General features: G+C 36.8%; 1 protein-coding gene across 6 annotated transcripts in view; it reads left to right on the top strand.

Moving 5' to 3' along the window:
- ITPR2 (inositol 1,4,5-trisphosphate receptor type 2) overlaps positions 1-24,869 on the top strand; it is a 505,414-nt gene that overhangs the window by 390,387 nt on the left and 90,158 nt on the right. For all 6 annotated transcript variants that reach the window (XM_030322010.1, XM_030322009.1, XM_030322008.1 and 3 more), the window contains 3 exons: positions 6,219-6,411; positions 10,049-10,174; positions 23,628-23,803. In XM_030322010.1, coding sequence (XP_030177870.1) covers positions 6,219-6,411; positions 10,049-10,174; positions 23,628-23,803 — 495 coding nt within the window. The remainder of the gene's footprint in view (positions 1-6,218; positions 6,412-10,048; positions 10,175-23,627; positions 23,804-24,869) is intronic.

The raw sequence follows: 24,869 nt of genomic DNA, 5'->3' as shown, positions 1-24,869 counted from the left end.
TATCATTTGAGGTTGGATTTTTACTGGTTTCCCAGCAATGAGGAGGTATTTCACTGCAAATACACAACTTTAGTAATTTGTTAGCAGATCACTTACTCTCCATCACATACAGAAGATAATTCTGTGTAATAAGTGCATAAACAAAGGGCGAAGGAAATGTAGAGAAAACAGCAATTAACTGTGCCTGGGGAGTTTCGGGATGGATTTTACAGACAGTTGCCAAAAAAATATATTAAAGATTGAGTAGAAGTTTCTTCATTAAAGATTGGGCACAGAATTTCAGATAGAAGTAAATGAAAGAAAGATGTGAAAGAACATATGAGTGGGGGTGTCTCTTTTCAAAAGAACAACTGTGAAAGATGATGGTATTGAAGATGACTACACTGGAGAAAAACATTGTGTGTGTGTGTGTGTGTGTGTGTGTGCGCGCGCGCACGCATGCGTGCGTGCACGTCTCTGTGTGTGTGTAGGATATTTATAATGCTCCTTATAAAATGTGATCACCTAAGGAAAAGGGTATAGAAAAGGACACCCCTGGGCTTCTGGTCTGAATAAATAAGCAGAACTGGTGTTGTGCCTTGGGGGCCTGGCTCTGAGACCCCAGAGAAAGGAAGACCATTTGTTGGTTCTTGGATAAATAGAACTTGAGGTGACTTTGAGGCATGCATGAAGTTGGGTACAGAAGTCCAGGGTTCAAAGGAACAGTCTGGACTGATGATCTAACTTATACATGTTGACCAGTCCTCATGCTCATTGGAAGACCAGCTCATATGCCCTACGCAGAGAGGCCTCTCACCCTTCTATCAGGCATTCATTAGTTTCATCCCACTGCACCTCCCACAGCAGTTTGATCATGCTGTTAAATATATCATATTGGACCTTTTGGGATGAGCACTGGGTGTTGTATGGAAACCAATTTGTCAATAAACTTCATATAAAAAAAAAATATATCATATTGGAATATGTGTATTATGTATCACTTGTCCCTTCCTTGAGGCAGGGCCCATTCTTGATCATCTCTATATTTCCAAAACTGACACTGTGCCTGGAGCACCACCATAATAATGATTATTGTTGGAAATAATAGGTTTTCTAAAGTTATAGACTGAAAGACACTGGGAAATTTGAAGGACCTTGTGGGTCACCCATCCAAAGAGAAATTATTCTGTAATGATCCTGCTTCCACTTCCAATTCTTCCTGTGATAGAGATCTCACTACTTCAGAAGGAAACAGATCCAATTTTGAACAATTTGAATAATTAGAAAGTTATTTTTTTATAAAGAGTGCACATCAGCCCACTTTAATGTTTACCCAGTGTTCAGAACATTTGCTCCTCCGTCAGCATGATAGCTTGGCTGTACCATTTGAAGACCCATGATGATCACTAAGCTATAGGCTCCTATAGATTGGTATTCATGATGTTTTTTTCACTTTGAATTCCCCAGAGCTCCTTACCTAAGGAGTGAATAGTTATTTGTTGAATAAATATATTGAAAACATTATCCATTTTGGCTTTTTACAGTTAATACATCCCCCTTGTCTGCAGCAATCCCTCTAGTTTGTAGGTGCCCCCTTGTAAAATGTGACAACCAGAATCAAACATAGCTTTTCATAAAGGACTGAATAGTTTGGTTTGTAATAAATAAGGCTCTATTTATTTTTCAAAATTAATTTTAATTTTAATTTTTAATTTAAATTTTTAAAAAGTCAAAAGCAATGCACCCATTTTTCCCACATCCTGTCCCCTGACTCTGGCAACCACCAATCTATTGTCTGTATCTATGTATATCTATTGTATGTATCTATTTATATTCAGAGTCCACATATAAGAGAGATCATGTGCTATTTGTCTTTCTCTATCTGACTTTTTTCATTTATATGAATAATATAAATGGACCCTTGAGGTCCATTCATTTGTTGTCATAAATGGTGAGATTTTATTATTCTTTATGGCAAATATTCCTCTGTGTATATATACCACCATTTTCTTTACCCATTCATCCATTGACAGACACTTAGGTTGTTTCCATAATCCGACTATTGTAAATAGTGTTGCAGTGAACATGGGGGTGCAGATATTTTTCAAATTAGTATTTTTGTTTATTTTGGATAAATATGCAAAAGTGGAATTGCTGGATCACATAGTAGTTCCAATTTTAATTTTTGAGGAACCTCCATATTGTTTTCTACAGTGGCCACACTAATTTACATTTCCACCAACAGTGCACAAAGGTTCCCTTTCTCCACATCTTCACCAATACTTAATATTTCTAGTCTTTTTGATAATAGTCATTCTAACATGTGTGAGATGATATCACCTTGTGGTTTTGATTTGAAGTTTCTTGATGATGAATGATGTAGGGCATCTTTTCATGTATTTATTGCCCATTTGTCTATCTTCTTCAGAAAATTATCTATTCAGATCTTCTGCCCATTTTTTAATTAGATTGGGTTTTTCCGCTTTTGAGTTGTATGAATTCTTTATATAGTTTGGCTATTAGCCCCTTATTGGATATTTGATTTGCATATATTTTCTCCCATTCAGTAACTTGCTTTTTCACTTTGTTGATGGTTTCCTTTGATGTGCAAAAGCTTTTTAGTTTGATGTAGTCCCACTTGTTTATTTTTGCTTTTGTTGCCTTAGCTTTTGTCATGTGATTTAAATCATCATCTTCAAGACCTATGTCAAGGAACTTACTACCTGTTTTCTTCTAAGACTTTTTGTGGTTTCAAGCCTTCTGTTTAAGTTTTGATCATTTTGAGTTAATTTTTGTGTACTGTGTAAGGTAGTGGTCCAGTTTCATTCTTTTGCATGTAGCTGTCCAATTTTCCAAACCATTTATTGAAGAGACTGTCCTTTCCTCATTTTGTGTTCTTGGTTCCTTCATGGTTAACTAATTGACCACATATGCATGGATTTATTTCTGGGCTCTCTATTGTGTTCCATTCATCTGTGTTTCTGTTTTTATGCCAATACCACACTGTTTCATTACTATAGCTTTGTAATACTGTTTGAAATCAGGGAGTGTAATTTCTGTCTGTAACTTGCTTTGGCTATCTGGGGTCTTCAGTGGTTCCATACAAATTTTAAGACTGTTCCTTTTTTGTTAGGAGTGTTTGTTCCATTTGAAAAATGTCATGGAAATTTTGACAGGGATTGCATTGAATCTGTATATTGCTTAGGGTAGTATGTATGTTTTAAAAATATTAGTTTTTCCAAACAATGAGTGTGAAATATTTTTCCATTTATTTGTGGCTTCTTCAATTTCTTTCACTGGTGTCTTACAGTTTTTAATATATAGATCTTTTAGCTCCTTGATTAAATTTATTTCTAGGTATTGGAGAGAGAGAGAGAGCGAGCACACAAGTGGGGGAGAGGAGCAGAGGGAGACAGACAGAGAGAGAATATCTTAAGCAGGCTTTATGCTCAGTGCAGAACCCCATGTGGGGCTTGATCCCATGACCCTGGGATCATGACCTCAGCCAAAATCTAGAGTTGGATGCTCAAATGACTGAGCCACCTAGGAGCCACTGTTGTGTTCTTTTTGATGAAATTCTGAATGAGGTTGTTTTCTTTATTTCTCTTTCTGATAGTTCATTATTAGTGTATAGCAATACAACAGAGTTTTGTGTATTAATTTTTGTGTCTTGCCACTTTACTGAATTTGTTTAGTATTCCTAACACTTTTTTGTTGGAGTATTTAGGGTTTTCTATACCTAATGTCATGTCCTCTAGATATAGTGACCATTTAACTTCTTTTTTTCCAATTTGGATGTCTTTTATTTTGTTTTCTTGTCTAATTGCTCTTGTTAGGACTTCTAATATTATGTTGAATAAAAGTGATATGTGTCTTGAGAACCAGAACAGGGCAGGGTTACCTAGTGAGCAAAAAGTGTGATGGGACAAAACAGAAGAATTAATGTTGATTTCAACACATCATTGTCTTGGTACTGATCTTAGAGGAGGAACTTTCAGCTTTGCACTGTTGGTATATTATGATAGCTGTGTGACTTTGTCAGGTATGGCTTTTATGTTGAGATATGTTCCCTCTATACCCACTTTGTTGAAAGTTTTTACCATAAATGGATGTTGAACTTTCTCAAATGCTTTTTCTGCATCTGTTGAACTGATTATATGATTTTAATGGTTTATTTTGTTACTGTACTACATCACATTGACTGATTTGTGGATGTTGAACACCCTTGCGTCCCTGGAGTATATCCCACTTGATCATGGTATACAGACACTATTTCTTAAATGCATCCTGAGAATTTTTTTTTATGGTTTTATACTTTTGGATCAAGCAAAAAAAAAAACAACATTTTTTCCCCCTACAATATAAATAGGTCCAATTTTTCTTTTGTACAATTGACTTCTTTAACCTGTGTTTGGGAATTTTATTTACTGCTACTAAATTTCATTCTGTGTGTGTATTTTTTTTCATTTTTTAATGTTTATTTATTTTTGAGAAAGAGACAGAGACAGAGACAGATCATGAATCGGGGAGGGGCAGCAAGAGCGGGAGACACAAAATCTGAAACAGGCTCTACGCTGTGAACTGTCAGCACAGAGTCGACATGGGGCTCAAAGCCACGAACTGTGAGATCATGACCTGAGCCAAAGTCGGATGCTTAACTGATTGAGCCACCCAGGTGCCCCTTTTTTGTGTGTTTATATGATAGTATTCTAGCATTTAGTTTGCATATTTACATATCATTTAGGATAGCTTATATTACAAGTAACAGAACACCAGATTGACCATTGTTCGAACAATAAAAATATTTGATTATCCCACATAAAGTGAAGTCTGTAGGTACCAGTAGTTCTACAATTGATTCAATAACTCAGTGATGTCTTCAGACATGCAGGCCTTTCCTATCTTACTTTGTGTCTTCCTTATTATGCTGGTGATATCTCACCTCAAGGTTGCAAAAGGGCTGCCAGAGTTTTAGGCATCATGCCCTTCTATTACCTTTTGTTCTAAGCGGGAAGAAAAAGAATACAGGCCAAAACAAGAGTTTTTTGTATTTTGTATTTAGTTTTTTGGCTTTATTATTTTGTTTCTTTCATGTGACTCTCTGTTTTTTCAGGAAGCAAAATCTTTCCTGATTCCCTCTCCCCTGCCACCAGGATATTTCTACTTATGCCTCGTTTCCTGGAACTAGGTCACATGCTTGCCCCACTATACCAGCCTGTGGTGAAGGGGAGTAGTAGGGTGGCCTTTCTGGCTTAGACCAATCCTGATTCATTTTTGAGGGATAAGCAGAGTATATAAACATGTACCTTGAGATTTAGTCTAAACAAACCCTTGTTGCATGGTGAATTCGTATGAAAATATTCAGCTAGTTTTTGTTTTGTTTAGTCTAACATTAAACTGTCACAAGTACCAAATAAGACAAATTGAAAATAAGGAGTACTTACATCTAGTTATATATTTAAATGGATATTATACCTACAAAAATTTGTTTTGCCATGAGTAGGAAACATTTAATGATATAAAGCACCTTTTTCTATAGAACTCAGGGCACATCACGTTGAGTATGTCATTTGGTCTCCAACAGATCTTTTTAGGAAGAATAAGCTAAGAATAAGATGCAGATATACCAAGTGCTGTGTTTAAGGTTATGCAGCCAATCACTTAGTTCTTAATTCTCTGATGTAACTCATGAAAATAAAAAATGGGTGACAGAAGTTTAATGTTAGTCCAGAAAGAATAAAGATTTGGGGTTTTGTTATTTATAACATAGTATTTATGATACAGTCATCAGTTAATTTTTTTTATTATTTTTTAATATTCATTTATTATTTATTATTCATTTATTATTTTTTTAACGTTCATTTACTTTTGAGAGAGAGAGAGAGACCTAGTGTGAGTGGGACAGGGGCAGAGAGAGAGGGAGACACAGAATCTGAAGCAGGCTCAGGCTATGAGCTGTCCACCCAGAGCCCGACATGGGCTTGAACTCACAAACTGTGAGATCATGACCTGAGCCAAAGTCGGATGCTTAACCGACTGAGCCACCCAGGTGTCCCTAATTTTTCTTAAAGACAACAATGAAAAGTAGTACACTAAAGGATTATTCTAGGGATTTCATGCTGGCATGTTTTTTCAAACTTAACTAATAAAATATCACTCATAAACTCATGCTAAAAACAGAAAATAGTCTAAGACTGAAGTGCCCAAAAGCTAAAGCAAATGCACATTAATATTTTCAGATTGTTCGGCATGATAGGACAATGGAACAAATAGTTTTTCCTGTCCCCAATATATGTGAATACCTTACGCAAGAATCCAAGAGCCGTGTGTTCAACACAACTGAAAGGGATGAACAAGGAAGTAAAGTGAATGACTTTTTCCAGCAAACTGAAGATCTCTACAATGAAATGAAGTGGCAGAAGAAAATCAGGAGTAAGTACAATAAACTAAAATGGTTAGTTTTGAGCATAATGGTAGATAAATTGGTACTTTAGGATACATAACAGGATTCATTTAAATTTTTTTTTACAGCTTATTTATTTATTCTGAGCGAGAGTGTGAGTAGAGCAGGGACAGAGAGAGAGGTAGAGAGAGAATCCCAAGTAGGCTTTATGCTGTTAGTGCAGAGTCTGACGCAGGGCTTGATCTCGCAAACCATGAGATCATGACCTGAGTGCAAACCAAGACTTGGACGCTTAACTCACTGAGCCACCCAGGCATCCCTAAATCGGCTTTTAATTTCTTGCCATTTGATGGTACTCAAATGACTTATAGGCTTAAGAATATAATCTCAGTCCACACCTGAGTGAGAGCTGAGACACCTGTGGCTTAACAGAAATAGAAGACTACATTAGATCATCTTTTAGTGCTGATCCTGTAGTTGTATAAATATTATGAAATGCAAGCTTGCAGCTGTATGTTTCAACTGCTGAACAGATGCAAGTCTGCTGTCCTTGAATGGGCTCTGACTGGCCTTAACGATCAGTGAATGGGATGGAGAGACATCGGCACCAGCATGCTTGTCCTCTCTTATCTTAAGATCCTATGAGAAGTCATTCTTTCTTTCAAAATATCTTTACCTTGCCAAGTCAGACTAAAAATTCTGTGACACTTGTATAAAAATAAAGCAATGTTATAATTTTACAGTTAAAAATTAATATAATGCAGGAGCGCCTGGGTAGCTCAGTCACTTGAGCATCGTTCTTGATTTCAGCCTACATCATAATCTCATAGTTGTGAAACTGTAACTCGTGTTGGGCTCCACACTAAGTGTGGAGCCTGCTTGAGATTCTCTTTCTCTGCCTCGCCTCTGCCCCTCCCCTCCCCCCAAATTAACATAATATAGTTTCCATTACTTACATCACAGCAGTCAACTCTATATGGACATATTGAGTTTTAAAATTTTTAAATTCTTTTTTTAAAGTTTATTTATTTGGGGGGTAGGGTCAGAGTGAGAGGGGGCAGAAGATCTGAAGTGGGTTCTGTGCTGACAGCAGAGAACCTGATGTGGGACTTGAAGTCATGAACCTTGAGAACCATGAGAACCTGAGCTGAAGTTGGACACTTAACCAACTGAGCCACCAAGGCACACCTAAAATTCAAAAATTTTAAAGTTTATAATACACTTTAGTTTGCTTCCCCAGATAAGGGATATCGTGAGTTTTAAACAAAAATTAGTAGGGGGAAACTCTAGATTACGTCTTTCCTATCCTTGGGGGATGTTTTCCAGACCAGCAGGCATATGTTCTCAATACCTCCATTCAACAGTGTTTCATCATTCCAGTTTCGTAGGAACTTTACTGAGTGTGGTTTATGGATTTGAGTGGAGCTTGTGACATACCATCTTTGGCTATAAGATTATGGTATGCACTGTTAGGCTTTCTTATCAGAATATTTGAAAAATAAAGAAATGACTCTCCCTTAGCATTTTGCCATATGAAACCTTATGGAATTCAGAGAAAATTTAGGGTGTCTAGAACACATACATGAAAATTCAACAATTTTATTTGGGACATTGGAAAAGCACACATTTTATCCCTGACTAAACTAAGTTGAATAATGAACTAGTGCTTATGGGGTTTGTTCTTTTTTGGATAAATATTTTATCAGTTATTAAAAAACAAATCTTAGGGGCGCCTGGGTGGCGCAGTCGGTTAAGCGTCCGACTTCAGCCAGGTCACGATCTCGCGGTCCGTGAGTTCGAGCCCCGCGTCAGGCTCTGGGCTGATGGCTCGGAGCCTGGAGCCTGTTTCTGATTCTGTGTCTCCCTCTCTCTCTGCCCCTCCCCTGTTCATGCTCTGTCTCTCTCTGTCCCAAAAATAAATAAAAAACAAACAAACAAACAAAAAAAACAAATCTTAAAATGAATTTCAATGTACATCTTACATTTAAAGTTTGGAAGCAACTTATTATGAGGTTATAGATAGAAATGATTCATTGGATATACTACAAATGTATGTATCAACATCTTCTATTTTGTCTTAATGTTCAACTTTTCATTTTTTTAAGTTTATTTATTTTGAGGAGGGGAGAGCATGTGAGGGAGGAAAGGCAGAGAGAGAGGGAGAGAGAGAATCCCAAACAGGCTCCATGCTGCCAGCACAGAGCCCAGTGTGGGGCTCGATCTCAAGAACCACGAGATCATGACTTGAACCAAAGTCAAGAGTTGGGCACTTAACCAACTGAGTCATCTGGGTGCCCCAATATTCTGCTTTTTAAAATGAAGACTCCTCATAAAAATGATGGAGATGCAGATATTTACAATTTAAGATACATCAGTCAACTAAATGCCATAGCAAATCATAGCCTGTTTCAGTTTAGTGCAGTTTATAAGTGAGCAGCAGATCCCAGATTGGAATTCACAGAACATAATTTGAAAAGTTTATAATTTCTCCTTGAAACTTGATGTTCCTTTCTCCCTCATGTAACTCCAATATTTTAGATGTGATGTTTAGATAGTAAGAGTTAGAGAATGGACAAGCTCTGAAAAAGTCATGTGGTCAAATTTGTATGCATTTCATATTTGTTCAGTTATTTAGGAGATGTAGATTTAGTAGATGCACCTACTAATTCATTTCTGAAGATAAATATAGAATCTCATTTCTGAAAATATTCAGTAAAGCCTCTCCCACTTATTAGTACTTCCTATTGTATCTTTCATGTTTTTCTGCCGTTAAAAACCCAAGTTTTTAGGAAGTGTTAAGGTTTAAAACTTAGATATTGTAAGGGGTGCCTGAGTGGTTCAGTTGGTTAAGCATTCAACTGTTGATTTCAGCTCAGGTCATGATGTCACAGTTCATGGGATTGATCCCACATTCATGGGATTCTCTCTTTCCCTCTCTCTTTGCCCTTCCCCCCAATCGTTCTCTCTTTCTCTCTCTCTCTCTCTCTCTCTCTCTCTTTCTCTCTCTCTCTCAAAAATAAATAAAACTTAGATATTATAAATCGCGAGTTCCCAGTAAGCAGTATTATACCATGCTATTAAGGTTCAGAATTTCAGGTAACTTTGGGTCATAGGAATATTCATCAGACATAAGTCTGGTTTGGGCTTTTTTTTTCCTTTTCCTTTTTCTTTTCTTTTCTTTTCTTTTCTTTCTTCTTCTTCTTCTTCTTCTTCTTCTTCTTCTTCTTCTTCTTCTGACTGTAAGGCATGGGAGTGGGACCAATTAATCAATATTACTGACTTACAAAGTGATACATACTGTTCTGTTAAGGGGGGCCCCAGGCATCCACTAACTGTCTTTCCCCTAATCTGCTTTAGGGATGTGTCAGAGGGAATTATTACAGAATCACCTTTTCTGACCATGTTTAGCAATTGCAAAATTACCCACACCTTTTTAATGGCTTGGGTATAAATTGGCTGAAGAATAAAGAAGGAATCAAATAGAAAACTCCCTTATGGTACTGATTATAAACTTTCTTAAATAAGTCATTTTTGATGTTTCTTTAAATGTGCTTTTATACTACTTTACAAAAACACAATTTAGTAAAATCTTGTTTCAGTAGGGTTCTTGTGTTGAGATCAAAATTAATTCTTCTGTTTTGTCCCATCACACTTTTTGCTCACTAGGTAACCCTGCCCTGTTCTGGTTCTCAAGGCACATATCCCTGTGGGGGAGCATTTCCTTCAACTTGGCTGTGTTCATCAATTTAGCTGTTGCTCTCTTCTACCCATTTGGGGATGATGGAGATGAAGGCAAGTGCTTGTCTTTCTTTAAATGATAAATATTTTAAAGTTCTAAAAATAATACTCTTAAAAATACATCCCTTAACTATTTAGAGCTTCAAAATAATAATAAGTTAATTCTTGTTACATAAACTTTTCTGTATTCATTGGAAGTAGACAATGGTGGTAAGTAGATTAGGCAGAAAACAATGGTCAATAGAAATGTTAGTTTTCCAAAACCTCATATACAGAAGAGCTATTAGAGGTATGCTAGACTGGCAAACAAAGCAATGAAAAAGAATTATTATTTCTACCTGATTAGTCTTACTGAAAGCATTTTTAATATGGTATCATCTTAATTATATAAATATATGGGAAAATGAGAGGTTTCTGCAAAAATATCCATTACGATTACCTTAAATAGTGGAATTTGTAATTTGCCCTCTTCCTTGCTTTTTGTTTTGTTTTAGTTTTCGATAGTGAACACACATGGACTCTGAAAAAAAATTTTTTTAATGTACAGCATAGAGCAGAATATGATCGTAGAGAATATCTCACATTCTCAGATTAGAAGCTAATTCTTGTTTCCAATCTAGGACTTGTCTACATGATGACTGACTGAAATTAATATTATTTAACTAACAATAAATGAAGTTTTACAAAAGCAAAGATAAGAGATATCTCATTTTACATGAAATGGGAAATAGAAGTAGAATATGCTGAAGGGTGGGACTGTGGAAAGTAAGTTTTGTTTAAGTCTGGCAAAGCGCATGGGAAAATATGTTGCAGGCTTTGGATACATTCGGTAAATAGCTCTGAAATGTGTGTGGAGAGAATGGATTGAAGGAAAAGATGAGAAACATTAACAAACAAGAACCACAAAGTGCTTTTATCTTTCACCTGTTCATAGAATTATTGTAAGAATTGAATGAGATGCTATATAGGTAAAGCATTTGGAACAGTACCTGGCAAGCATTCCATGAAGCTTAGTTGTTGTTGATGTCACTGTTGTTAAATATTAGTACAACAAAGGGAAGCCCAGTGAAAATAATAGTACAATGAGAGCAACAGGTATTTAAGCCGATTTCAGATGAACTGAAAGTGAGCATGAAGGGAAATGAGAATCCAGGACTAATTTGCTATTTCAAAGCTCTCTTACAGTTAATAGACATCAAAATCCAAACCTTTAGGTATAATTTGAATGCCTTTTTAAAAAGTTTGATATTTTAGAAGGCATGCTTGTACTGAAAGAAGAATACTCAACAGTGGAGCAGATGGGTGAGGAGTGAAATAGAAAACATAGCAAATATTTGGCCATCCGTTGTGGGAAGTTGCAAATACACCAGGAAGTGGAAACAGCTTTCTTTTCACTGTTTAGTCTTATTTAGTGATGACAGCCCTCTTGGCAGAGAAGAATGTAACTCTCGTAAGAAGAGAAGTCCAGCATGAAATGATAAATTGGTATCATCTGCACACAGAACGTTGAGAGTAGGTTGTAGAGTCTCAGTTAATAGAAGCATAAGGTCTTAGATATGGAAGCAATTCTGGAAATCCTCTGATATCAAATCCTCATTTGACAGATAAAGAGATGGAATCCCAGAGTGGCTAAAAAATGGTAGACCTTAGTAGAAAGTTAACTCCTTTGTTTCCAATCCAGGACTTTTCTACATAGATAATTGGGTTGGGAGCATATAGATAACAGGAAGATGACAAATCTTCATATAGAAGATTATTTTTTCTGAGTTCCATTGTATGGTATCCCTTACTTGACCACTAGAGCCAATGTATATAGCCTCTGCTGCCACCTATTGTACATGAAATATAATGGTAATGGGCAATGCCACCCCTCTAGACATCTATTTTTTACTCATTCAGGAGAAAGTAAAATATCTGATACATTTTTGACACTTGCCTAGTAACAGTTATAGCAGTAATATTTATATAATAATAATAGCAGCTGATGTTGTTTACTATTTAGCTTGGGTCAAGCAGAATGCGAAACACTTCACATACATAATTTCATTGACTCTTCCTGACAATCCTATAAAGCAAGCACTTCATCTTTATGGATAAAGATCTGAGGCTTAAGAAGATTTGCCCAATAATTCAGGAGAGGAGTCCATAAATATGTATTTTTTAACAAGCTCCCAAGGTATTGCTGATGCAGCTGGCCATTGAGCAAGCGCTTGAAACCACACGTATAGTACAGTTTGGAGTAAGGCTTCAGCGTCAGAAAGAAATAGGACTAACAAAAACACGACTGAAAAACATGGTGCCTCATCATCACGTGAAGATGCAGATTTTACTCTTCCAAAAGGACTGGGTAATATTTAATACTAGTAACCAAGGTGGAGGCTCAATCTTAGGTGTCCGTGTCGAGTGAGGGGCACTGATGCTAAGAGAGAAGAGAAGGCATGAGCTGCCATTTTGGCAATATGGAATCCCAAGGTCATGTTTGGCTAACCTAAGTACAGTTCTGGATGAGTTACTTAATTATAATTCTATGAATAAAGTTAAAATTTTGGTCAGGATTAGCTCAGTCTTTAACCTTCAGTTGTACACTATGCGTAGCTAGGAAGACTGAGAAAACAAAGTCAAAACTGAGAAGCGTACTTGGACATCAGAACTGTCTGGAGAAGGATAATCCTGTGCTGGACATGCAAGTTCTCTAATGCTGGATTTTGTCAGACATAGTTTGGGTGACTACTTGCCAAGAGCACTTGGAGGTGATTTAAAGGTGGATTAGTTGAGCATTAACATTCCTTCCACAAAGTACATGAAAATGATGGAGACATGTCAAAGAACACAAGATCCAACTTGCAAAGCTTCCCAGTGACCACATCTGCAGAAATTTTGAGGAAAAAAAATATATTGACAATAATACATAATAACCCATGGAATAAAATGAGAATCTAGGAGTCTATATGGATCATGAGAAAAGAAAGCTCCTCCTTACAATAGTATTCCAATTAATAAAAGTAGAAGGAGGGGCACCTGGGTGGCTCAGTCGGTTAAGCTTCCGACTCTTGATTTTGACTCAGGTCATGATCTCGTGGTTTGTGAGTTCAAGCTCTGTGTTGGGTTCTGTGATGACAGTGCAGAGCCTGCTTGGAAATCTCTCTCCCTCTCTCTCTGTCCCCACCCCATTTTTGCTTTGCTCTCTGTCTTTCAAAATAAACTTTAAAAAAAGCATTAAAAGAAAAATTAAAAATAAATGTAGAAGGAATGATGGATATAGAATATCACCATTTAGAATATCACCATTTGGCAAACAATACCGTAGTAAGAATCATCAATTAAATATTAGTACTACATTTAATGGATGCTAAAATTCATAGGTGAATATTAGAGGAAAACGCATAATGAGACACAGGATATTGACATAGTCTCAAAGTGTTTTACCCCAACATACTTATTCATTACGAGAGGAGAAAGAATAACTTTAATTTGGAGAAATCACTTTAAATGATGAGCGTTAATGTCACCAGTAATGAGATGTCAATAACAAGTACCTCTTGATATGATCCACTGACAAGGACATGGCAGTATTAGCCAAAAATACATAAACTGAGGAAATTTTAGACAAACCCCAAATTAGGGACATTCTTCAAAATAATTGGTTAGTAATCTTTAAGCTTATGAAAGATAAAGATAGAGGAACGTTTCAAATTAATAGAGACTAAAGAGATATGACAACTGATATAATATGTGATCCTGGTCCAGATAAAGAATACTAATTGGGCAACTGATAAATTTTGAATAAGGCCTATAGATTGGATAAAAGTGATATATCATAATAAAGTACCTAGGAATAAACTTAACCAAGGAGGTGAAAGACCTGTACTCTGAACAATATAAAACACTGATGAAAGAAACTGGAAATGACACAAAGAAATGGAAACAATATAAAACTCTGATGAATATAAAACACTGATGAACTCTGAACAATATAAAACACTGATGAAAGAAACTGGAAATGACACAAAGAAATGGAAAGATATTCCATGCTCACAGACTGAAAGAACCAATATTGTTAAAATGTCCATATTACCCAAAGCAATCTACAGATTTAATGCAATCCCTATCAAAAGACCAACATCATGTTTTACAGAACTAGAACAAATAATCCTAAAATTTTATAGGATGACGAAAGTTGTGGAATATCCAAAGCCGCACAAAGCTGGAGGCATCACAATCCCGGATTTCTATTATACTACAAAGCTGTATAATCAAAACAGTATGGTCTAGCACACACACACACACAAAGACACATATATCAGTGGAACGGAATAGAGAGCCTAGAAATAAACCCTTGCATTCATGGTCAATTAATCTTTGACAAAGGAGACAAGAATATGCAATGGGAAAAAGATAGTCTCTTCAACAAACGGTGCTCAGAAAACTGGACAGCCACATGCAGAAGAATGAAACTACACCACTTCCTTACGCTGTCACAAAAATAAACTCAAGATGGATTAAAGATCTAAATGTGAGACCTGAAACTGTAACAGTCCTAGAAGAAAACATAGACAGCAATCTTTTTGACATCAGCCATAGAGATATTTTTCTAGATCTGTCTCCTCAGGCAAGGGAAACAAAAGCAAAATTAAACTATTGAGACTACTCCAAAATAAAAAGCTTTTTCACAGCAAAAGGAAACCATCAACAAAACCAAAAGGCAACCTACTGAATGGGAGAAGATATTTGCAAATATCTGATAAAGGGTTAATATCCCTTAATAAATGTATTCAAAAACTCAAAATATATTGATTTATATTATCAAGGTATATAAGCAATTCAACACTCCCCCCAAAAAAATCAATTAAAAAATGGACAGAGCACCTGAGTAGACAATTTTCCAAAGAAGACATATAGATGGCCAGCAGACATATGAAAAGATGCTCAACATCACTCATCATCAGGGAAATGCAAATTAAAACCACAATTAGATATCACCTTACACAGGTCAGAATGGCTAAAATCAAAACAATAAGAAGTAGCAAGTGTTGGTGACGAAGTGGAGATAAAGGAACCCTTGTGCACTGTTGGTGGGAATGCAAACTGGTGCAGTCACTGTGGAAAATAGTATGGAGGTTCCTCAAAAAGTTAAAAATAGGGTTAAAATAGAATAATTCAACTACTGAGTATTTATCCTGAGAAAATGAACATGCTAATTTAAAAAGATATGGGCATCCCTATGTTTATTATAGCATTATTTACAATAGCCAAGATATGGAAGTGAACCCATGTTTATCCAAAAATGAATGGTTAAGTGAAATAAGTCAGTCAGAAAAAGACAAATACAGTATAATTTCACTCATCTGTGGAATTTGAGAAACAAAATAAGTGAACAAACAAAGAAAAAAACAGACAAAAAGACTCTTAAATACTGAGAATAAACTGGTGGCTTCCAGAGAGGAGGTGGGTGGGGAATGAGTGAAATAGAGAAAAAGAATTAAGAGTACATTTATCTTGATAAGCACTGAAAAATGTATAGAATTGTTAAATCATTTCATTGTTCACCTGGAACTAATATAACACTGCATGTTAATTATACTTCAATTTAAAAAAGAAAAGATAAATAAAAATAAAAAATGGTGTATTGCATTAATTTCTTGATATTCATGACTGTAATATGGTTATGTAAGATGGAATCCACGTGAGGGGGATACAGTAATTTTGCATTATATTTGCAGCTGTTATATAAATCTGAAAGTGTTTTGGAATGAAAAGTAAAAAAAGAAAAAATAAATATGAGGATTCTGTCCAACTCTAAAGTCCCTGGATTCTGGGTATAGACATTAATCATGAAATCACCTGGGAAATCCTGGGCCAAAAAAAAAAAAAAAAAGGCTTTGGTCATAATGAGCCACTTGTCCCACCCCCACACCCTACTACAGGCTGTTCCAGAGTCATTGTGGCCACTGTGGCAGTGAGGACAGGGATGCTGACAGAGGCAATGGGCTGTGTAAGCTTTCTCCAACCATGTTTTCCAGCCTGATCACACATGAACTGGGAATTACTGGTGTTTATATATCTAGTGTACTGTTGGATTGTAATATTAACTGAGAGAGCATTGTCTCCCTTCAACCATAGTAGTGGTGTATAATAATTAACAGAAGGGTCACCTGGGTGGCCCAGTGAGTTAAGCAGCCAACTCTTGATTTCGGCTCTGGTCATGATCTCATGGTTCCTGAGATAGAGCCCTACTTCTTAAGATTCTCTCTCTCCCCCCTTGCCTGCTGCCCCTTCCCCATGTGCATGTGTACTTTCTTTCTCAAAAAAGTTTTTGAGAATAAAATAAATAGAATAAATATAAAAGAAGTAATTAAAGGGAGGTACTTAAGGGGAAGGTGATTCTCAGAAGATCAGCTTAGTGCACTCTCTCCCCAAATCCTGCTGTAGATCATTGCCTTTCATTGCCAGGCTTTGAAGAGCTCAGTTTGAATTTTTTTTTTTGTTTGTTTGGGGGAATATTATGCAGTAGTTTTTATTTATTCAACTATAAAAACTATGGCGATGTTTTTGATGGGTAACACTTTAGAGTAACACTATATTGCTATACATTTGGTTGAGGATCAGATTGGATTCAGGAACAAGTGAAAACAATAACAAAAATCTTCAAACATTGAAACAAAGAAATACTTTTTTTCTCCCCTTTAATTAAATGCTACTTTCCCATAGGCTTCCCTAGACTGGTTTGCAGTCTAAGGTGATAGGAAACAAGGCTTTGGGCATTCTCAAGAGACTGCAAGTTAAGCTATGGTGCCAAGTAGGAGACTGAAACCCTGATCTGAGTGTTAATCTTAGGCATGTTCTGAAAACAGAGGCAGATTCTCAAATGTTGCCTAGTGTTCTTTCCTCTGAACCAATTATATTTTCCCTTCTCTGGCTAATTCAGTGCAGTAACAATCCTGTCACTACCTTTCCTGGTTATGTGGAGGGAACCTGACAGGAATGTGTGGCTTCTGACTGGAGAGACAATGGACTAGCTTTGATCTATCTCCTCCTCCCGAACAGTGAGGAGTTGCTGAGGAAGGCCTCTTTGGGCAACTGAAAGGTCCTGTGTCTTGGGATAAACATTTCTTACCCTTGGGAAATGGAGGACCTCTCAGCGTGAAGCTGTGAGCTCTTGAAGGCAGCTCCACTTGACCGCTCTCCTCTGTCCCACACGATTCAACTTGGTAATTGGGCTGTAGGAAACTTTGTTAGATGTAAAAACAAAAAGAAGTTAACACAGGTCGCTTTTTATGCCATTCTAAATATTTTGGGTTTTTTCTCTCATTTCCTCTTTATCATTTTTGGAGAGGAAGCCCTTTTTTCCCCTTGACCTTTCCCAATGGTATGGATTGATTTTGATTGGTCATTTCCACCAGGAATCATAGATGACTGATGCCAGGTTTAGGAAGGGTGAGCTCAGTTTACATTTATTCAGGAATGCAAGGCTTATTTGTATGGCTATTGGTTTTGGTTTTGGCTTCTTTGTTTGGTTGATTGGTTTATTTATTTAACATATGCCTCTCTAAAAAGGAAACTTGTGCCCAGAGTTGAGTAATGAGGTTATGGCTGCAGCTGTTGGTGCTAGAGAATATCCTAGATGTCCATCCAGAAGCTGAACATTTGCCATGCCAACTGCCCCTGCGCAGTTTGTAAAAGGCAGACTAATTAGTGGAGAAAATTGCTGCTATGGGAATTTCTTATATCCAGAGAACATGTTTTTTTTCCTAAATCAGTTTCAAATTTAGAGTGCAATTTGTTTTTCCCTCCAGTGCTTTGTGTTAAAGAAAGTTAAGTTCTTCAAGGTGATTTTAATTCATTCAATTTAATAACAACCACTGATGAAATGTGTCTATATGCCAGGCACTGTACTAGGCCCTAAAGACACGGAGGTTGGTAAAGCTGTCCTTGCCCTCAAGGAGCTTATGGTCTAATTAAGGGACGAAGAAATGAGTAAGGCACAATAGTGAAGACCACCCATGGATTTATGGATGGATGTCTACTTTAGCTGGAATGAGGTGGGAGAAACAGGAAAGTCTTAGGAGGTTACATGGAAGGCAGAGAAATGGAGAGAGACTTGAGGTAAGAAGCAGCGTGTTCTGTACAGTAAGCTATAAACGAGTTACTATGAAGTGGATAAGATACTCCCATTATGTGAATTGAATTGAGGTCGCCAAGTTTGCTGTTTGAATTTTCTCCCATAAAGGACAAACTTCGTACTTTTTAAGACTTAAAAATATGTAGAGTGAATTTTTTTAAAAAATTCCATTATTAAAGTAACAATGCTTATAATGGAAAATTTATACAAATATAAAATATTAAGAAGAGTCACCCCCCCCACGTTTAGTGGGTAAAAACTGTCTTTGACAATTTGTACTGTACTGTTGTCAGAGTTTAAATTTATTACTATTTTTGCATTAAATCTTCAGCCTGAGGCCAATGTGACCATTCTTACAGAATATGATTGCACCTATTGACAATTGGCAATATTGCCATTTTAAGTAACTTTTAAGTTTATTAACTTCACAAATATGTATCTAGCATTAAACTATGTGCAAGGTACTACATTAGATGCTCTTTGAGTTCTTTCTACAAAGGGATCAAATGCCCAGTTTTTTTAAATATAATTTATTGTCAAATTGGCTTACATACGACACCCAGTGCTCATCCCAACAAGTGACCTCCTCAATGCCCATCATCCACTTTCCCCTCTCCCCCACCCCCCATAACCCTTGGTTTGTTCTCTGTATTTAAGAGTCTCATGGTTTGCCTCCCTCCCTCTCTGTTTGTAACTATTTTTTTCCCCTTCCCTTGCCCCATGGCCTTCTGTTAAGTTTCTCAAGATCCACATAGGAGTGAAAACATATATCTGTCTTTCTCTGACTGACTTACTTCACTCAGCATAATACCGTCCAGTTCCATCCATGTTGCTGCAAATGACATGATTCATTCTTTCTCATTGCCAAGTAGTATTCCATTGTATACATAAATCACATCTTCTTTATCCATTCATCAGTTGATGGACATTTAGGCTCTTTCCATAATTTGGCTGTTGTTGAAAGTGCTGCTATAAACATTGGGGTGCAAGTGCCCCTATGCATCAGCAGTCCTGTATCCCTTGTGTAAATTCCTAGTACTGCTATTGCTGGGTCATAGGGTAGTTCTATTTTTAATTTTTTTTGAGGAACCTCCACACTGTTTTCCAGAGCAGCTGCACCAGTTTGCATTCCCACAAACAGTGCAAGAGGGTTCCCATTTCTCCATATCCTCGCCAGCATCTATGGTTTCCTGAGTTGTTCATTTTAGCCACTCTGACCAGTGTGAGGTGGTATCTCAGTGTGGCTTTGATTTGTCTTTCCCTGATGATGAGTGACGTTGAGTATCGTTTCATGTGTCTGTTGGCCATCTGGATGTCTTCTTTGGAAAAATTTCTATTCATGTCTTCTGCCCATTTCTTCACTGGATTATTTGTTTTTTGGGTGTAGAGTTCAGTGAGTTCTTTATAGATTTTGGATACTAGCCCTTTATCTGATACGTCATTTGCAAATATCTTTTCCCATTCCATTGGTTGCCTTTTAGTTTTGTTGATTGTTTCCTTTGCAGTGCAGAAGCTTTTTATCTTAATGAGGTCCCAATAGTTCATTTTTGCTTTTAATTCCCTTGCCTTTAGAGATGTGTGGAGTAAGAAATTGCTGTGGCTGAGGACAAAGAGGTTGTTGCCTGCTTTCTCTTCTAGTGCTTTGATGGTTTCCTGTCTCACATTGAGGTCTTTCATTCATTTTGAGTTTCTTTTTGTGTATGGTATAAGAAAGTGGTCTAGTTTCATTCTTTTTTTTAAAAAAAATTTTTTTAATGTTTATTTATTTTTGAGACAGAGAGAGACAGAGCATGAGCAGGGAAGGGGCAGAGAGAGAGGAAGACACAGAATGTGAAGCAGGCTCCAGGCTCCGAGCTGTCAGCACAGAGCCCGACGCGGGGCTCGAGCTCACGAACTGTGAGATCATGACCTGAGCCGAAGTTGGACGCTTAACCGACTGAGCCACCCAGGCGCCCCTAGTTTCATTCTTCTACATGTTGCTGTCCAGTTCTCCCAGCATCATTTGCTAAAGAGACTGTCTTTTTTCCATTGGATACTCTTTCCTGCTTTGTCAAAGATTAGTTGGCCATACATTTGGGGATCCGATTCCAGGTTTTCTATTCTATTCCATTGGTCAATGTGTCTGTTTTTGTGCCAATACCATACTGTCTTGATGATTACAGCTTTGTAGTAGAGGCCTGGGAGTAGTAGAGTCTGGGATTGTGATGCCCCCCGCTTCGGTTTTCTTCAGTATTACTTTGGCTATTCGGTGTCTTTTGTGGTTCCATACAAATTTTAGGATTGCTTGTTCTAGCTTCGAGAAGAATGCTGGTGCAATTTTGTTTGGGATTGCATTGAGTGTGTAGATTGCTTTGGGTAGTATTGACATTTTAACAATATTTATTCTTCCAATCCGTGAGCATGGAATGTTTTTCCATTTCTTTGTATCTTCTTCAATTTCCTTCATAAACTTTCTATAGTTTTCAACATACAGATCTTTTGCATCTTTGGTTAGGTTTATTCCTAGGTATTTTACGGCTCTTGGTGCCGTTGTGAATGGGATCAGTTTCTTTCTCATTCTGTTGCTTCATTATTGGTATATAAAAATGCAACTCATATCTGTTTGTTGATTTTGCACCCTGCAACTTTGCGGAATTCATGTATCAGTTCTAGCAGTCTTTTGGTGGTCAAATGTCCAGTTTTAAGTGCATGGTTACAGTTTCTTGTTTAATCAGGGCTCCTGGGTGGCTCAGGCAATTAAATGTTGACTCTTGATTTGAGCTTAGGTCATGATCTCACAGTTTGGTTTGTGGGATCGAGGCCCTGCATTGGGTTCATGCTGACAGCGTGGAGCCTGCTTGGGATTCTCTCTCTTCCTCTGTCTCTTCCCCTCTCCCACTCATGGGCATGTGCTTCTTGCTCTCACTGTCTCTCTCTCAAAACAAACAAACAAGCAAACAAACAAACAAACAAAAAAAACACACACACAATAATTTCTTATTTGATCTATGGGAAATCTTGGCAGGCCAGATACTGTCTAGGAAAGAATAGTCAAGATATGTTTAGCCTATCAGGCATTAATAACAATGAGCAGTGTAACTATTAGTGTCAACACTAGGATTTTTAAAATAAGAATGTCATGGGGTACCTGCGTGGCTCAGTTAAGCGTCCAACTATTGATTTCTGCTCAGGTCATGATGTCATGGTTCATGAGTTTAAGCCCTGGTTTGGGCTCTGCACTAACAATGTGGAACCTGCTTGGGATTGTCTGTCTCCCTCTCTCTGCCTCTGCCTCTGCCTCTCTCTCTCTCTCTCTCTCTCTCTCTCTCTCTCTCTCTCTCTCAAAAATAAATAAATAAACATTTAAAAATAATAAAATAAGAGTGTTGCACCAAGCCACTGCTTGTGAATTATACTGAAGAGTCCAGTGACTGGCTGAAAGTTGTTAAATGAACATAGATATTGGCAGTTTTAGTAAACTTAAGAGTGAAGCTCCACAACTAGCAAATTTTTAACCAGAGACTTAGTTATGGACTCAAAATGAGCTCACAGATTATGTTTTTGTTTATTCATTTAATCAATGAATATTTACTCATTGCTGCATGCCACATTTGTGATAGGCCCAGAGATCACTCTTACAAAGCTAACATTCTGACAGAGTCCAAATAAGAATGAGAGAAAGTTGAAGGCGCTATGGTCTCCATGGATCTTTGAGATCTGTGAAGCTAGGGTTGTTGGTGGTCAGGCTATGTTTTGGTAGACATAAAGTGTGAACCAGCCAACATAGTAATAAACATGAATTGGGTACCCATTTTGTTAGCATTGCCAGAAGATGAGAATTAGGCTAATTTCCAGAGAATTGTATCCCCTCTTCTTTCCCCATCTTCAAAGTCATGTAATCAGATCATAAATATGGTGAGGAGCTTAGATCAGCTCTCTCTTCCCAAATTTCTTTCATCACTGTTTGTTTGAGGCAACATGATATATAATAAACACTGAAAAAAAAAAAACAGCTAATGCTGTTTACTTCCTGACTTGTTTTGTTTTGTTTTTTAATGTCTAACAGACTCTTCCTACCTATTTTTGATCTATTAGCACTCACTATGAACTAAAGGCTTACACAGAATTCATTGAAGGAATTCAAATAATCCCAGGGTGTCAGTGATAATACAGAAACTCTACACACCAAAGCACTTGTGGTGTTTTGCATGCAGAAGTGAATTTTATAAATAATGAAATTGGCCAAAAGAAATAACTAGTGGAAAATCTCCATTTTGTTGTTTCCCCTGTGACTTCATTAGCCAATAGACCCGTGTTTGAGGTCCTACAGCTGATCTAATCAGCCCAAGAATGTAGCCCCTTACTTTACTTCTGCAAATCCAGCACCCCCAACCTTCACCCAGGGATTCCTCGAATCCACATAGTGAGTACAAATATCAATGAATTATACTTTTTTATATATTTTTTAAACTTGCTTTGGGTAATTTCTAAAGAAATTTTGTTTGTAATGGCGTTCATTTTTTTAGGTGTTTGGCCACTTTTGTTTTCTGAGGCTTTAAATAGCTCACCACCTTTTTAGAACTTGAGCTGCGTCTCAGAACATACATTCATACACACATATACACATTCGTACACATATATACACATGTATGTGTTAACAGTTAAAGCTTATGTCTATTTTATTAAAGACTGGATATTTTACATTATTTTTTTTTAATGTTTATTTTTTGAGAGAGAGAGAGACAGAGTGTGAGCAGGGGAGGGGCAGAGAAAGACGGAGACACAGAATCTGAAGCAGGCGCCAGGCTCTGAGCTGTCAGCACAGACCCCGACACGGGGCTCAAACCCACGAACCATGAGATTATGATCTGAGCTGAAGTTGGATGCTTAACCGACTCAGCCACCCAGGTGCCGCTAAAGACTGGATATTTTACATTCTGAATTCTTTAGAAGAATCTATAATATAGAAGCTTCATAACAATAGAAGAAAGCAAGGTATAAGTTCAGTGAAAAAAATACTTGGTTTCACATGATGTAGCTGCACACTTAATAGTCATTAATCCTAAATTTTGAATTAAGGTTCCCAAGTGAGCTACATCTAGCAGAAGAAGTATTTAACTGATAACTCTCATAGGAGAGAAAGATGAACAATTCTCCGACTTAATGGAAGGAACATTAACTAGGGAGTATTTAAACATCCTGAAAATAATCACAAACTTTCTGGAAATGTAATAATGAGGGATGTGTTCAGAGACATTGCCTCTAAATATATAGTGTGTAGAGTGGGTTGCTATGAAATTCAGTGTCTTATGGCTTGACTTGCTATTGTTATATAAGGTGGAGTGGCAAAGAGTTTTACATTTTCTACTTTTGTCCTCAGTAAAAATAAACTTCTTCCACATTTTACAGGTACGCTTTCCCCGTTGTTCTCAGTTCTACTTTGGATAGCAGTTGCAATCTGCACATCGATGCTGTTTTTCTTCTCCAAGCCTGTGGGTATTCGGCCATTTCTTGTGTCAGTAATGCTCAGATCAATATATACAATAGGTCTTGGACCTACATTAATACTTCTTGGTGCAGCTAATGTAAGTACTTTACTTAGCTTTGTCCTATTATAAATTAATTAAAAATGTACTGACTATAAAAGTGTAATTATATATTTTAACTCATGTATGCATACTAAATTCTTATGTGTTGTGAATCCAAATTAATGAGAGTTCAATTTGTACATTCTTAATTTTGAGGAGAAAAAAATGCCAAGTAAAAATTTGATATATTTAAGAAGGTGGCATTTGAGGCGTGACCCAGTTCTGCAATCAATTTAATCCAATCCAGTTTTAATGCCTTCTATACCCAAAGCTATTGACAAAAATGCTTCTGAGCCACTGTTAACATCCTAAAGTGACTTCTAAATCACTCAAGAAAGATTAAATTATATTTGGTAGAATTTTAGAAGTAAGTACCTTTTATAAAATGATCAAAGAAAAAAGGATTGCTATATGAGAAAATACGAAATTGGTCTCTTTTTATGTGAACAAAACCTATAAACCTGTGAAAGACAGATGAAATTAATATTTTTTCACTAAATTTTAAAATATTAGAACAAAGGAGCACATTTCAAAACCTCTGTTAGGTAGGTTTAGAATAAGTAAGCCAGAGTACTATTGTATAGCAATATGTATAGCATTATTACTGTATAGCAATAATGTATAGCATTAATGTATACAATTATTAGCATATTATTGTATACATTAGCATATATATTATATATGTATATATATGTGTATATTAGCATATACAAATAGCAATAATTGTACTCAAGAGATAAAATTTTAAAGGGATTAGACAGCTTTCTACATGGCATATCCATAAAGGAATATTAAGAAAAGGGCAAATCCTCAGGTTAATGAAAGAAAAAATGTTCGGGGCGCCTGGGTGGCTCAGTCGGTTAAGCGGCCGACTTCGGCTCAGGTCATGATCTCGCGGTCCGTGAGTTCAAGCCCCGCGTCGGACTCTGTGCTGACCGCTCAGAGCCTGGAGCCTGTTTCCGATTCTGTGTCTCCCTCTCTCTGACCCTCCCCCGTTCATGCTCTGTCTCTCTCTGTCTCAAAAATAAATAAATGTTAAAAAAAATTTTTTTTAAATAAAAAA

The sequence above is a fragment of the Lynx canadensis genome, chromosome B4 (assembly GCF_007474595.2).
Source record: "Lynx canadensis isolate LIC74 chromosome B4, mLynCan4.pri.v2, whole genome shotgun sequence".
Lineage (NCBI taxonomy): Eukaryota > Metazoa > Chordata > Mammalia > Carnivora > Felidae > Lynx > Lynx canadensis.
Note: the sequence above shows the minus strand (reverse complement) of the source record. Positions and strands in the feature narration are given on the sequence as shown.